The sequence below is a fragment of the Callithrix jacchus genome, chromosome 11 (assembly GCF_049354715.1).
Source record: "Callithrix jacchus isolate 240 chromosome 11, calJac240_pri, whole genome shotgun sequence".
In the NCBI taxonomy this organism is placed as follows: domain Eukaryota; kingdom Metazoa; phylum Chordata; class Mammalia; order Primates; family Cebidae; genus Callithrix; species Callithrix jacchus.
In genome coordinates this window covers 67,421,049-67,434,670 of record NC_133512.1, presented here as the reverse complement: position 1 = coordinate 67,434,670, position 13,622 = coordinate 67,421,049, and the positions used below count along the sequence as shown (strand labels likewise).

At 37.3% G+C, this 13,622-nt stretch overlaps 1 protein-coding gene across 15 annotated transcripts in view; it reads right to left on the bottom strand.

The window, feature by feature from the left end:
• Nucleotides 1-6,474, bottom strand: part of CACNA2D1 (calcium voltage-gated channel auxiliary subunit alpha2delta 1) — a 500,040-nt gene extending 493,566 nt beyond the window's left edge. For all 15 annotated transcript variants that reach the window (XM_035253974.3, XM_035253976.3, XM_078342985.1 and 12 more), the window contains exon 1: nt 6,065-6,474. In XM_035253974.3, the coding sequence (XP_035109865.1) occupies nt 6,065-6,159 (95 nt within the window). In that variant the 5' untranslated portion in view covers nt 6,160-6,474. The remainder of the gene's footprint in view (nt 1-6,064) is intronic.
• Between the last annotated feature and the right edge of the window lie 7,148 nt (nt 6,475-13,622).

Below are 13,622 nucleotides of genomic sequence, written 5' to 3'. Positions count from 1 at the left end.
AGATTATCCCCAAATCTGAAGCATTTAAAATGACCAACACCATTACTTTCTACTGCCACCAGTTCTAATTTAAGCTGTTCTTCCATTTATGATATAGAATTTTAAATGTATCCTAATTTTTTAAATCCACAGAACATATGGTTAAAAAAAATCAGCAGAAGCAAATGTTAAAATAACATTTAGCCAGAAATATCCCACATTCATATTCAAAGAGAACTTCAAATATTGCTTTATATATAACAGCCTAATTCTGAATTATTGAAATTAACTATAAAAAGTGTGCCAGTTTGTTGAGGCCACAAAGTCAATCTTTTCCTTGTTCATAATCTGCACAAACAAGTGGCAAAATGTAAAGGAGCAACGACCACTTTCTTTACTCATTTGTCAAAATTGCTAAGAGTAGCTGATTCTATGTACTGAATTACTACAAAAGATGTAAAGCCTCCAAAGACGGGACACTCAAGAGCTTATATTCTACAAATAAAAACTTTAATCCTGCGCACATTTGCATTCCTGAAATATCACACCACAAAATACGTTTAATTCTTACAAATGTCAAAGCATATCTTATCTAAATGAAAGAAATAAAACTGCTTAGCACGTAAACAACTTTTAATAGGTACCAACATTTCAAATGGAACGGTTTCTTTCCCATACTTATTTTGTTCAAAAGACAGCAAAACTATCTTTTAATCAGTTTTCTTAATTACTTGTCAATTATGTTAATAATCTGTCTCTATAGGACTTTTTCCTTGGTCATGCTGCAGTGACAATTATGTTAATAATGTCAATTATGTTAATAATCTGTCTCTATAGGACTTGAGCATTTTCAGGCTACTCGTATATGCAGTATCTCATTTAATTGTGTCAGCAAATTATTCTTAAATGCTTGTGTTATTAAGTTAGATTTAATCCCTGAATAGAGTTGCGAATTGACAGAAGGCCTAAAGTACAAACACTTGTTAATAAACTTATCTTACTGAGGTTATACTACTCTATCAGTCCACTTAAAGTTTTAAAAATATATGTGGATATACACATATATATATGTGTGTATTTGCATACACATAAAATATTTTTTATTAGAGTATTATATAGTGACACAAATAAGGCAAATTAATTACGTGATGTAATATTTTGGACTCTCAAGGAAAAGATAGTAACAAAGTATTTTTCACAAAGTGCTGCCAGTTTTACTTAATTGACATTGAGGTCAATTGTCTTTTTCTTTCAACTCTGTAAACAATATGATGCAATCATTTACATGTTTCAGTGCACATGCGAAAAAAATGAATCATGTGTAAGCTACATGGTTAGCCATCACAGCCCATTCCCAGTTTACTGGAAAGCAACCGTATGAAAGCCTTGGGAACAGTCGTGGTACCGCTCACAGATAGTTCATGAAAAGAAAGACTGGTTGACACACTTAGCGACACAGTGCTTGATACACACTGCAAGCCTTAAGTAAATGTGGGGACGATATAATAGAACAAAGTTTGTTCCTCATGGAAAGCAGCTGACCTGCTTTTTGAAACACTACCACAGACAGCTCTTTTAATAGAAATAATGGAACACTGTTATTTTAATAACAACAAAATCTTATTTTTTGAAATACTGAATTCTAATTTTTTTCCCAAAATGCTAGGTATGGTTATGTTAGAAATGTTTATGTCCACACATGTAACACACTACAGGAGATCAACAAACTGCATGATTTGCCTAAAACACGTTTCATTTTACCCATTTAAATCTCCAATTTAAAGTTATAAATAGCTTGAAGACATGTGCTAGGAAATTCTTGGAAACTTGCATCTATATTGAGAAATAAGGAAATCAAAAAAATGAAGAGGTGCTTTATATAATGATACTCCAAAGATATGTGTATTAAATAATATAGCTTGTTATGAATAATACTGTAAAAATTATTTTTAAAATTTCTAAATGCATTATTTATGAATATATACTCCTAAATATATATTCTAAATTTGAACACAATAATTTTCATATGTTATGCTTTTCTAAAAACTTACTACATATAAACCTTAGACACAAGAGTATTTTATTGTTAGGTTTATCAATATTGGAGAAATAATAGAAAGAAGTCTGCACAGTCAGGTGGCTGTGAGGAAAAAGACTGTAAAGCTTTTATCTATTTTCAAAATGAACCACCTACTTTATATTCTAATTTTATCTGTATTTATTAAATTAAATTAATGAAAGCCACGGGGAGAAAAGGTAATAAAGGCGCATTTTGTTTTCCTTTAATAAACCATAATATGTTTAGATTCTTATATTTTCTGACATTTTTTAAAAATTATATCCATTTCAATCTGCTTAATTTTCAAATGCCAATCCATATAGCTACACATATAGCTATGTGTAACATTCACAAATTTAACATAATATTACTACTTACTTGGAAAAATATATCTATTGTTGCATATTTTAAAACATACATCTGTGTAATAATAAATGTCATATGGTTAAGCCGATGAGAACAAAATTAAAGACCTGAGAAAAGTTTATTAATGTTCACTGCTTCAGGTTTCATTTCACATTTAATATTTTATCTCATAATTGATCATATGACACATTTCCTTGTGTATGTAAAATGTAAACAGAAACTGCTGAGCCCAAGTGAGAATAATCATGTCACTTCTAATGCATGGACTGGAAATCCATTACAATATCCTGACATACAAAATTTCTCCTTTACAGCCTTAGATATAAATTTGTCTAATAGCAGAAAAAAATATATAACCTAAGTATTTAAACACAAAAGTACTATTCTTTGATGAGATTTCATGTTTATTTCCTGTGAATATCCATAATTCTTAGTTTTATATTTATACTATTGTATACTTTATATTAAAATCCAATGGGCTCTCAGCCAATTATTGTTGACTGATTGGTATTTTGATGTGACTGAGATAAAAGTTTAATATGAATAGTTATAACTATAATTTTTTTAAATGCACTTGTAGATAGATTCTAAAATTAAGAACAAATTTAAATTAACATTAAAATACTGGCTATCACACATGTAATTCTAAATTTTAAAACAGAACTCTTTTAAAATGTGCCAAGAAATTATTTCTAAAAAATGGGACAAGGACCCTTTTTGAAAGCTACATTTTAAAATACCAATACAAATGTGCATACTATAGCAATAAAAATGATATATTTTCCGTTTACCTATCAACCAATACACATTATGTGGCTGCTACCATAGTACGTATTTATGTTTCACACCTGAGGGAGACAAACATTTCCAAAAGAAACTCCTAACCGAGAGAAATAACTATATTAAAATTTCTTTGTCTAAAAAACACCCTCTATTTTAGTGTTAACTCTTAAAACAGGTTAACTACTCTTTAATCCAAAAAAATATTATATAGAATGTATGCTAAACCAGAGAGCAAAAAATGAAAGAAGATATTTAGACTGACATATTATTTATCATAATAAAATTTAAGCCCTTCATACAAATGTAAATACATTAAAAAAAACTTTGAATTACTAATTCTAATTGAAGTCCAACTCCAATTAGTGCATAATTAATTTTATAGTGTGTGATGGCATGCTCTTCCTCTTCAGATGATAAACACTTCTTATATTACTTTTCCTCTGAAAAATAAGATTGGCAAAACAACAAAAATATTTACTAATGATACCCAGAGAAATTTATACACAGAAACATAATAATTGCCTTTAGTAACACTACACTCTGTACTCACTTTTTATAAATTTGAAATTTTCCCCAAAGATTTGAGATTTGTCCTGATTGACCAGTACATATGAATTCTTTTCTCAAAAGAAAAGCAAGTGGCACCACATCTTCATGAAAAATACTGCATTTTTTTTAATTTCAGGAAGTTTATTCAGAAATCTAACATGAATTACAAATGTAACCATAAGTTCTTTCCTCAGAAGGCAGTGTTACTAACTTTTCAAATAAAAAACTGAAGATGCAGAAGGCCTCCAAAAATATTGTTAAGATTACCTACAGGAGATTGACTTCGCCCCACAAAACCTTTTATTAAGTATTTCATTCATGAACTAATCAATGTCTCATATAATTTTAAAATATCGAATTTTTATTAAAAAAATTTTCAGATCCTTTCAAAGAAAAGAAATTGTGGTGTCCTACTTCCCATTGTTGTCTACTATTTACACTCTTTCTTGTCTCTAGTAAATTTCTGATCATGAAAATTAAGTAACATAATTTCAGGAAAGCAGAGGTTCCTCTTACAATAAGGATTTTTACATTAATATTTCACCTTAGTATGTTGAGGAATAAAAGGATGTATTTTGTTATAGTTTTCCCCAATGCTATGATGATGTATCCCCCCATAATAAAAATATTGATAAATTGTCGGTTAAAAACAACACTGTAAAAATGAGCAATCGGAACACAGCTGGAAAGTGACAGTTTTTTAAAGAGCCACTTCTTTATTTGGTACAGAATGCAAGCGATTCACTTGAGTTCTCACTTTACAGGCCAAGTAACAAAAAGACTTCAAAACATTAAATGGAAGTGTGATGCCTTAATAAGAGTAAATAATTTTGAAGCATCTTTAGAGTGATTCTTACTCTTTTTATGTTTAAAAATATCCGACTGGAACATCCTGCCAATTAAACGAAGATCTCCAGATGGCATTTACCCTTTTGCTTCATAACAAAAAGGATCTGCAATCAGTTTTATGGAAGATTATCTAAAGAGGAACATTACTGTAAATCAATGACAAAAAAAAAAAAATTAAACACTCCCCTTCTCCAGGCTAGAATGTGCATCCTCCAGATTCTTGCACTGACATCTAATGTAATGAATACTTAAAACTGAATCTTAAATAACAGCCGCAGGCTTTCAACCGGTAAAGATTCACTGTTACTTTCCACCAAAAACTCCAGTGTTCTGCACTCAGCCAACAAAGGACAGCAAATAATTCCCAGCAGCATAAATACCGGGAAAGCTACCTTGGGCTTTGTTTTTGTTATGTAAAATGCATTAAAATGACTCATCCACTTAAGATTACCTACCCTTAGAAGCTTTAAAGAAGCTTCAAGAACCAAAATAAATGCCTTCCCAGAATGCCGGATAGGCTATTCGGCGCATTTTAAAAATATATATGTATATATTTATACATGCCTTTGAGTTAGACCGTATTTTGCTGCCTAGGAGAGGAAAGAATTATTATTTTTCATGCCCTTCCTGTCGTGTGACTGTAGCTACCTACAAGCCCTGTATTTCCAGAACAGCAGCGAGGTTTTTTTTCATTTAAAAGTTATTTTAGAAACGTTAAAAATAAAAGAAAATTGCAGGAGACTGGAAACAGTCCCTCCTTCAAAGAATAGGCTCTATTCATTCGAAGAACAGGGACCGCGTGTCTATCGACACTTAGGTGTTTCAAATAACGGGTTGGATAACGCAGGGAGGCTGGATCGCGTGGTTCCAGTACCTGCGAGCCCCCTGCGTGGACAGCACTCTGGACCGCTGGGAGCAAGCAGGCGTCTAACCCGAAAGGCTGTCAAGTGCATCCAGGAATGTGGGATAAAACGAGTTTGGGCACTATAGCTATTAAAGAGCATCTCGGAAGCCTAATGTGGGAGAAGTCCACGCTACCTCGGCCGGCCTGAAATTACCTATTCGTAAAATAATCAACCAAAACATAACTTTTTATTGAACTGGGTTGGATGAGAGCGGGTGAATTGGCTGGCTGGAAACTTTTTTCCCCAGTACGGCTGCACTCTGAAGTCTAGAGAATCCCTTTAGAGAAGGGCTGAGACGCCGCCGAGTCGTCGTTGGGCGCTTCCCGGGACAGCCGGCCCCTCGCGCCCGGCCCCGCGGAGGCGCCCAAGACGCCGGTTCGGGGCGCATTCCAGCGGCGAGCCGCGCGCACCGCCCGCCTGGCCGGCCTCTCCGCATCCGAGCCTGGCTGCCCGGCCGCTAGCTCCCCACCCCCAAGGGCGGAAAAGCCCCGGGACTCGGGAACCGACCCCCACCCCCGGCTCCCGCGGCAACCTCGGCAGGCGCTCCCAGCCCGGCCCGGCCCCGCCGACTTACGTGACGGCCGAGGGGAACGGCTCCTCCGACGAGGGGCCGATGAGCAAAGATTGGAAAAGTGTCAGAGTCAAGGCCAGCAGGCAGCCAGCAGCCATCTTCGCGATCGAAGATCGATGCCCCCTCCCTGCCCACGCGGGGGAAGAAGCGGCGCTGGAAACCGCGGGCGGAGGAAGAGCAGCACCCGCCGCCGGGACCGCGTGCGTCTGGTGGGCCGGCTGCGCCCGGGGCCCGAGGCGCGGAGCCGCGCGGGGGACTGCGAGGGCGGGAGCGGGCGCCGGTGAAGGGGCGGTGGCGGGCGGACCCACTAGCGCGCGTCGGCTGCTCCGCGCCGCGGCCGCCTTGCCTCCGCCGCCATCAAGGGCGACTTTGGAAACAGACCTCGGCGAGACCGCTGGCGCTCGCGCGCTCTCGCTCTCCCTCTCGGTTTCCTCCCTGATTTATTCCCCCGATTGCCAAGGCGAAGGCGGAGGCGGGGGCGGGAGCGGGGGCGGGGGCAGGGGCGGAGGAGGGGAGTCGGCGCTGGAGGGCGGGGGTGGCTGCAGGAATGGGGGATCGGCAGGCAGAGAGACTTGTGGAAGCGAGAGGCTCCGTCTGGCTTCTCTGGCAAGTCAGAGGGAGGCGGCTGGGGGTGGGCAGCGGGAGGGCTGGGCGTCAGAGCAGTCGGGCGGAGACGGGCCGGGAGCAGCCCTCCTTACAAGGCAGCCGGGAACTCCCAAAGTCCGCGCCGGCTCGCTCCCGCCGCCCGGCGTGCGCAGGGGGAGCGGACCAGCCCCGCAGGGCTCCCGGGGGACCGCCAGCCGCCCTGCGGGCATCCACAGGCTGCAGAGGCTCCAGCCCGGCACTTGGCTCACGTCTTCGGGGGTTATTTTTGCACACTCAGGCAGCGTTCCCCCCAGCCCTACTCCCAGGCGCAGAATCCACTGCCTGCCTAGGAATCGTGTAGTGATTTGACAACAAATGTAGGAGGGGTTTGTATTGCATTTTAAAGCACCGCTGTTGACTCTCTACCAGGTGGCACTATTTGCCCGCGTGTGCCATAGGTTAGAGCCTCTGGCCGGGCTGGCTGCCCATTGTGCCAGCGGCCCCACGCCCAGGTACTGCTCGGCTCACCTGGCGAGGACAGAGCCTCGGGGACCGGGCTGTGGACTGACTGAGAAGTACCGACGCTGTAAAATCTTCCCAGTTCGGTGGTTCCATTGGCCAGAGGTGTGGAGGGACGCATTCTGCATCTAGGGAGGACAGTAGTGAGAAAAGGGCTTTGCGGCATCCCAGTTGGGACAGCCTCCGGAAGGGTCCTAACGCCCTGCTCTGGCCACTGGCCTGCCCAGCCTGACAAGGTTACCGCAGGGTGAGCTCACTTTTGTCAATACGAAGGCATGAAAATGGTAAGCAGCAGGAACAGGTGGCACTCTGCGAAATGCGCCTGAAATGTAGAGGAGGAATTAAGTGGGGGGCGGGGGGAGCGCTAGGGAGTAGCACTGCCGGACTGGTTTTACCTTCAGACTCAGGAGAAGCAGTGGCGGGCTTTCTCCTTGAAAAAACAGGGTCTGCGAATAGGCCTCTCCCGCCCAGCACAGGCCTCCGATCAAGAGGGCCGTGGTGGGCCAAAGGTAGAAATATATCCTTGCACACCTTAAATTCTTAACTCCCTCTAGTAGTGTATAAGAATACTTTTGACATGACGTGCACAGAATACAATTTGTGATGACTGTCCTGCATATGCAAAAATTATGTGAGTATCGGGGTGTCAGATTTTTAATTAGTCGGTTCTTATTTCTAGGAGAAGCTTCTGAAAGAAAAAAGACCCTTATTAATTCGAAATGGATTTTCCAGCTCTCTGAAGGCAATCTCCCAAAACAAAGACTGATGATAATACTACTACTACTATTAATTACTGGCCAAATTTTAAGAGCAGATGTGATTTTATGATGCTTAGCCTGAATTTTTTTTTTCATTCCCACGTATCTCCTTTTTTTTAATGCTTTATTTGTTTTCTTTATGTTCTCTGCATCTCTCTCTTGCTTTTTGTTTCTTTCTTTCTACTCTGAGTGGCCTCACAAAAGGCACCCCACCGTGACTTAACTTAGTTTGTTTTATGCTAGGCATGGAGACTGTGGCAGCAGGAGCTGCGCAAATGAGGGATGAAGTGGAATGTAATGGGATTGAGAACTACAGCTCAGGAGGGATATTTTATGTAATTGAAGATAGCGTTCTACTCCAAAATTAGATAAGCAAATAGTCAAATCCATCATTGCTTCCATTTTTAATAATTCAAAAGCAGACTTTCTTCCCCAGCATGAGGATTAAAAAGAGCAGAATTAGATGCCCATTATTGTCTGTGTGATATGTTGGTATCATAATGGCCTCACTACCTAAAAATATCATTATCATATATTCTGTCAATTATTTCAACATCGACTCCAGACTTCCCACTATGGTACCCTGTTTCCAATTTTATAGCTTTAGGAGAAAGGGCTTAAAGAATAAAAGAATGTAATAAGCTTGTAGAGAGGTAAGTCAGCCTTCATTATTAACTTTGTTGGCCTTTGAGCCAAATCTCAATTTCTTTGGATCACTCTGATGAAGCACTGTGTTCTCCAATATGTGAAGCTGTTGAGGAAAGATATTGCTTCCACAATTCTTACTGAAAGGGTTGGTTATCAACTGTGAGCCTTGATCATTGTTTAATACTCTGTTGTAAGGTTTGCTATTAATTGCTTTTTACCAATCTAAACCTTTGTACTGAAGATATTCAAAATGTGGGTTTTTTTAATGTATGAAAACTGAAAGAAGACCATTTCCATAACATAGCATTATGTTTCTGTAGGATTAACTATAGCCATAACAATGCATTTTTTCAGCTCAGTTCTTTTATTTTGGAAAATCCCCTTAAAATCAGATTACATCCTATTAATCTTAAAATTTTGCTTAATCACAATAAATTTGCTATTCAACATAAAATGTTTACAAATCATAAGGACTGATGTTAAGCTGTTACATTATAGTGAATAGCGTAAATGTGCAGTAAATACAGTAAATATATTACAGGTTATAAATGATTAAGAAGTCGCAAGTCAATATCTACTGTTCATTTAAGAAGAAATATTTTAATTAGAAAGTTGGTGAAGTATTACTGCAGGAGATTTTTGCATTCAATCATTTCTAGAACAAAGCTTAAAGAGATTTAAGTCATGCAAATCACTGACCTTTACCTATGACAAACTTGCGATTGGCATCTTTTGGTTAAATCTTAATTGTTAATTCATATAAATATTTAATTTTTTTCATATACATTTCATTTTTTAGTAACTAAAAACAATAAATACCCTATTGCCATTAAATGGTTATTCTTCATTTTTTAGGTGATACTATGAATATTGGTGGCATAAAATTACGTTTTTATTGTAGTTTTAGATGAGTGAATGTATGTACAAGCATATTTTTCTGTGATTTTTTTTCAGTAAATCAAATTTCTTCAACATTTTGTCGCCAAAAAAGACAAAGTAACCTAATTGAAATTATTTAATCTTTCTCTTTTTTTGTTCTCATGAACCAAAAGAAAATAATTATCCTTAGCCAAAAATAATTCAAAGAAAATAATTAATTTTCATATTTCTTACACATCTTAAGAAAACTAAGGTGAAAACCTTGACAAAGGGCCTTATTTGCTTGTATGCATATAGAAGTATAGACATACTGTTAGAATCATAATCAGAAAAACTTGTGATTTGAGATGGTACTATGCTTCCATGCGCACAAAGATGTGTGCCAGAGAAAGCGAAAATTAAAGACAAATGGACAGAAAGCTTCAACAATCTTATCTCCTCAGGGAATTCTTTCAGGAGACAGAAATACGCAAGAAAGCAATTCAGAAGTATCAATGCCCAGGAGAATGGTTAAGGGCATGTGTAGTGATTTTTAAGTCAGAGTTTATATTCGGTATTTTTAAAGTAAAGTGGCATATTGAAGCCTTCATTTAAAAAAAAAAAAAGAAGCATAGAAAAGAAACTATCCTAAACTAAGAAACATGGTCAAATATTTTCTATAAACAAGACATCTATTTAGAGAAAATTTTTCCTTGGCCCAAGTAATACAGCTATTGAATGACAATTTCTGATGAAAGAAGTACCTTTTCTAAAGAGACACAAAGTAACATTAAACAAGTATTGACTGGAAATTTATTATTTTCCATCAGAGTCCACATACTGTCAAACTTATGCTACTTTAAGTATTTAGGAAAAAGTAGCTCTTATATTTTAAAATACCATCATGTTTTCAAGCAATAACTTCTATATTTTTTGTTTTGAATCTCTGCTAATCTTAGAATTTTTCATTCAATTCCTTTTTCTTGATTTATTTTACTCTTTCCCTTTTTTGCTGTTAAAGAAAAAATAAAAAAATTTTTATTCAGAAAAAAATCAGGTCCTACAATATGACTTCCTATTTAAACAAAACAAAACTCTATTCACCTCTAAAATCTGAATTTCATAGCAAGATCTTTCTTCACTCCATAGAGTTGGAGTCGTGGTTTTCTATTTTGTTTTGTTTTTTGACTGTGACAGCGCAAAAGTATATGGAATCCATTTATGTAAGGCTATGTAGACTAAGGGAAGTAGAGAATTCAGTTTTTTATTCAAATATTCACTAACAATGAAACTGCAATGCGAAGTAATTAATAAGCAGTAGATGGTAAAAACTGAAATAGGAAAAACTAATAACCATTTCCAGTTTTTTTAATTTTATGGATGTAGCCTGTCATGAGAGGGGAAGAGAAAGATCATCTATTTATATTATTTTGCTGATACTAGGGTTTTTGCTTTTGCTTTTGTGTTTGTCTTTTTTAGACAGGGTCTTAATCTGTTGCCCAGGCTGGAGTGCAGTAGTGTGATCTCGACTCACTGCAGCCTCTGCCTCCCAGGTTCAAGTGAGTCTCATGCATCAGCTTCCCAAGTAGCTGGGACTACAGGTGCCCACCACAATACCTGGCTAATTTTTTTTGTATTTTTAGTAGAGTCAGGGTTTCACCATGTTGGTCAGGCTGGTCTCAAACTCCTGACCTCAAGTGATCAGCCCACTTCAGCCTCCCAAAGTTTTGGAATTACAGGCGTGAGCCACCGCGCCGGCCAATACTAAGTTTTTTATATTCATTAAACACAGTAAAACACCTTGTAACCTAGTATTTTTCTATAAGATTTGGATATGTTTTGGATCAAATTTCAAATTCACTTCCTGAATAATATAACTCATTATAGTAGCTACAGATAACATAGTCTATTAGATGGGTGTGCATAGAACCATGCCATATAATGTTGCTAGAGGTTTCTCCCTCTAAATAACAAGTATGGGAGAGAAAATAAGACAGCAGTCATTTTGTTTTTTAGCCACATATTTTAGATTGATATGATTTAAATGCCTACCATTATTACAAAGAATATGTGACTATCTGTCCATACTAGTGAACTTAAAATTCTATATTCTTTTGATAGATGAATAAAATAGGGATGATGTTGTCTTCTATCACAGATGGGAGATATAAACTTTTTAAGTTTTGCATTTGGGAATATTTGATAATCAACATAGAGCAAATATTATCCAGTCATAGTATTTTCTTCAAGATGTACAAGATAGTGGAGTGTAATTCCTAAGGATTCCTGGTAATTTAGGAAAAATAACTGAGGAATATTGTTATATCTAGCTCATGCTCTATCACATTTTTCATAATCAAATTAATAGCATTTGAACATTTCACACCATTAAAACTAAGGACAGGGATTTTAAACTATTCTGTTCTAAAGACAGCATGTGTTCTATAGAGTTGGAATTCATATATATTGATTTTCTTTTTCTTATCCACAATTCTTTATATTTTATTCTAGGGTGATCCATTCTTTAATAATATGGTTCTCTCAGAATGTCCATAGCTATCTAGAAAAAGAGAACTGATTTAATAAATTTGCCAACCCAGGTAAAGATGGTCCAAACAAAAACAGTAAACTGGGTCTTGAGTTTCAAGTGGAGTGTTTTTATTACCTGGATGTTGCTACAAGCCTTTCTGTTACACAGAGCTCTACCTTTTGCCAAGATGTTCATTTTTGTGAACATATTTTATACTATCAAGATACTGGCCGATTAATATTTAGTTAGTTTAAACCAAAAAACCAAATGCATAACTTTAAGATATCACAGAACTCCAAGGAGCGATATTTGTTTATTATATTCAATAACATTTAATAATTTAGCTGTCATTAATGATGATCTTAACTTTAATTGTGTCATTTCACATATGATTAGCAGTCATTACTTGTAATAAGAGCAAGCATGTTTTGGTTGGGTGGACTGTGTGTATATTCAGTCACCTTGTGTTTTCTCTGTTAGTATCAGAAAATTCCTCATATCCAAGACCTAATGCTTTCCAAATGACTATTAGAGTACTTTCAGATTTTGTATGCTTTTGGGTTAAATATACATCTGCTTTAAACTTCATATCTATTTCTCAAAATATATAAAACTTTCCCCTTTCAGAAACAACAATATTTATCAAAAATGAGCTGTCACCATAAACCTAGTTACAACACCGTGTCCACACTTCAATTCAAGCACTAACGTCAGTGTTCAGGGACAGAACCCAGTTCTGCTGTTTCTCCTTTTCTTCCCCAAGTTAACCAGCCAGCTCACCCGCCCCTTCTCCACCCCTTCTTTTGATCTTTTTCTTCTTCAACAGGCAATAGTTGTCTTTAACATATTACCAAAGGAGAGACTTCTGGTGTTTTTTTTTTTTTTTAGTAGTAAAGAGAAAAGGAAGTAGAAAAGTAGAGAAAGCAAAGAGAAATTATCTAGAGGAGAAAAATATGGATACATGAAGGAAGAAACAATATGAAAGAAAGGATGAGTTTGTTCCTATAACACAGACAAGCACAACGCAAAAAAGAATGAGAGAAACCAGAGATGAGAAATGTCAAGGCCAAAATTGCTTGAAAGAAGACAAAAGAGTAGGGCAACTCAATTTACTTCAATATTCAATCAACTGAAATTTGTGTTGCTAAGCAAATGCATAATCTTCAATGTCTCATGATTTTACAAGAAATATAGTCAAGTTTTTTTTTCTAATTTAAAAGTAAAACAGATTACATGATGTTAATATTTAAAAAAACAAAAAACACTTGCCTCTTTTTTTCTTCTTCTTTTTTGTTTTGAGACAGGGTCTCACTCTGTCTCCCAGTCTGGAGTGCAGTGGCATGACCTACGCTCACTACAGCCTCAACCTCCTACGCTCAGGCGATCCCCCAATCTCGACCTCTGGGATAGCTGAGACTACAGGCACACACCACTGCACCCATTTAATTTTTCTTTTCTTTTTTTTTTTTTTTTTTTTTTTGGAGAAACTGGGTTTTGCCATGTTGGCCAGGCTAGTCTCAAACTCCTGGCTTCTAGTGATCCACCTGCCTTGGTCTCCCAACATACTAGGATTACAGGCGTGAGCCACCGTGCTTGGCCTTTAACCACTTTTTTAAGTAGAAAAAGTAAATGATATTTAAAGCATTACGTTAGATACAACTAC